Genomic DNA, 2,043 nt, shown 5'->3' on the forward strand with positions numbered 1-2,043 from the left:
GGCGGGTCCCGCAGCCCCCGCTGCTCGCCGGGAGCCCGGGCTCCGCACACGGGCCCCGGGTGCCGGTGGAGCCCCCGGCCCGGGATGGCGGGGGGGAACTGCCCCGGGTCCGGGCGCCGCTGCCCAGGGCTCAGCGCTGCGGAGCGGCCGTCCCGCCGCCCCGGGAGCGCCGGCCGGTCCCGCTCCCGCTCCCACACACAAAGAGCCCACGCAGCCGTGCAACGGGACGGGCCCTGCTTCATTCGCCGGGACGCAGCGCCCCGGGCAGGGACAGCGCTGGCCCCGGCCACATCCCGGCCGGGCAGCGCCTGCCCATGGAGAGCCGGAGACAGGAAGGGGGGACAGGAGAAGGCAGAGGCATGGCCGGGCTCCTGCTSGTGCACACAGCCCGCCGTGTCCCCCCTGTATCCCCTTTTCCACCTCCGCCTCCCTCACGGGGAASGCAGAGCCGAGACTCGTCCGTGCCGGGAACGCCAGGCCGCGCCTCGGCCCCGAGCCCGCTGCTCCGGACAGCGCAACTAGCGTCCAGAAATCACGGCCAGCGCCCAGTCCCTGAGGGCCAGCGTGGTGTTGTGCAGGTAGCTCCAGGAGCCGTAGGTGACGCTGGCCAGCTGCTCCGTGACGCCGGCCCAGGACAGGGCGCCGCTGCAGAGCGACACGCGGGTCAGGGGCGCGAGGCGGCGCGGGGAGGCCGGCCGCAGGCGCGGCGGCGCTCACCTGCACGAGGCCACGCAGCGCTGCCAGGCGCGCTCCAGCGCCGCCGCCACGCACTGCAGCAGCGGCAGCAGGCAGCCCCGCACCAGGAAGAGCAGCAGCTCCGCGACGCCCTCGGCGAAGCGCAGCGCCGCCTCCGGCAGCCGGCACTGCAGCTGCGGGCGCAGGGACGGCGCCGTCAGGACGCCGCGCGCGGGCCCCGCGGCACCCGCCCTTCACACGGCACATCCCTCCTACCCATTCGATGAGCCCGGGAAGGTTGTCCTTGCTCCAGGAGAGCCAAGAGGAACACTTCTCGGTGACGGCGAGCGCGGCCTCGCTGGCCTGCGCCCAGAGCAGCTTCGCGCCGGGCTCCAGCGCAGCCACCGCTTCCGAGTAGTAAAGAGGCGCGTTGCCCTGCAGCCACCTGCGGYGCGGCGAGGCCGGCATCAGCGGCGCAGCCAGCGCGGCCCCGACACGGGGCAGCTCGGGAGCTGAGCCGGGAAGCGCTTCCAGGGACACCCGGGACCTCTGGAGACCCCGGCACGCGCCCCACGGGCAGCCCGGGCACGCTCGGGCACTCGCCTGTATCCTTGGAGGGCGCAGTGCGAGACCTTGTGCCAGGCCTGCTGCGACACGGCCAGGATGCCCGAGGAACGGAGGAGGCGAGCGGAGGAGGAGGCTGCAAGGGAAGGGCAGGTGCCGGGATGAGCCCGGGCTGCACGGGCAAGGCCGGGATCCCCCGCCCGGCCCGGCCGTCTCCAGCCAGGCTCCTCTCCGGGGGACGCGCAGCCCGCGGTGCAGCGCCACGGCCCCAAGGGGCTCGCAGCGGCACGAGGGGCGGAAGCTGCAGCGCATGCAGCGCCTGCAGACAGGGGCACGGCGGGAGAGCCGCTGCAGGCAGGGGAGCAGGGGAGGGGTCGGGCGCGCGCTGGGCACGGCCTGAACGGCAGCTCCGCGCTGCGCACGGGACCCGTCCTGCCCCCGCCGCTCAGCACGGCAGGGCAATCGCCGTCCTCCGCAGCCATCCCCTCCTGCGATCCCGTCTCACCCTGGAAGGAGCCCTGCGTCCGCACGTCGTGCACGAGGAAGCCAGCCGCGAAGACGAGCGCGACGAGCAGCAGGCGCGGCCAGGGGAAGCCGCGGCCCCTCATCCTGCGCAGCAGGTTCTGGGGGGACAAAAGCAAGAGGCGCCGGGGCGGCTCCGCGGGAGGCTCCGGCAGCCACGCGGATCCTCCGGAGGCTCCGGCTCCTTTGCGCCCGGTGTTTCTCTCCTCTTCCACCTCCTGCCCAGGCTGCTCCCCGGGCCGGCCGCGGGCGCACGGGGACCCGGGCTGGCCGGTGGCGGGC

General features: G+C 75.4%; 1 protein-coding gene across 1 annotated transcript in view; it reads right to left on the bottom strand.

Annotated features, from left to right (window-relative positions):
• Positions 1–421: 421 nt before the first annotated feature.
• Positions 422–2,043, bottom strand: part of TMEM214 (transmembrane protein 214) — a gene marked incomplete at its 5' end in the record, with an annotated part of 10,695 nt that continues 9,073 nt past the window's right edge. Inside the window, 5 exons of the mRNA XM_026052118.1 lie at positions 422–645; positions 718–869; positions 952–1,120; positions 1,279–1,375; positions 1,745–1,862. Of these exons, the coding sequence (XP_025907903.1) occupies positions 519–645; positions 718–869; positions 952–1,120; positions 1,279–1,375; positions 1,745–1,862 (663 nt within the window). The remainder of the gene's footprint in view (positions 646–717; positions 870–951; positions 1,121–1,278; positions 1,376–1,744; positions 1,863–2,043) is intronic.

The sequence above is a fragment of the Nothoprocta perdicaria genome, unplaced genomic scaffold (genome assembly GCF_003342845.1).
Source record: "Nothoprocta perdicaria isolate Ctin4 unplaced genomic scaffold, notPer1 scaffold_831, whole genome shotgun sequence".
Classification (NCBI taxonomy): Eukaryota; Metazoa; Chordata; class Aves; order Tinamiformes; family Tinamidae; genus Nothoprocta; species Nothoprocta perdicaria.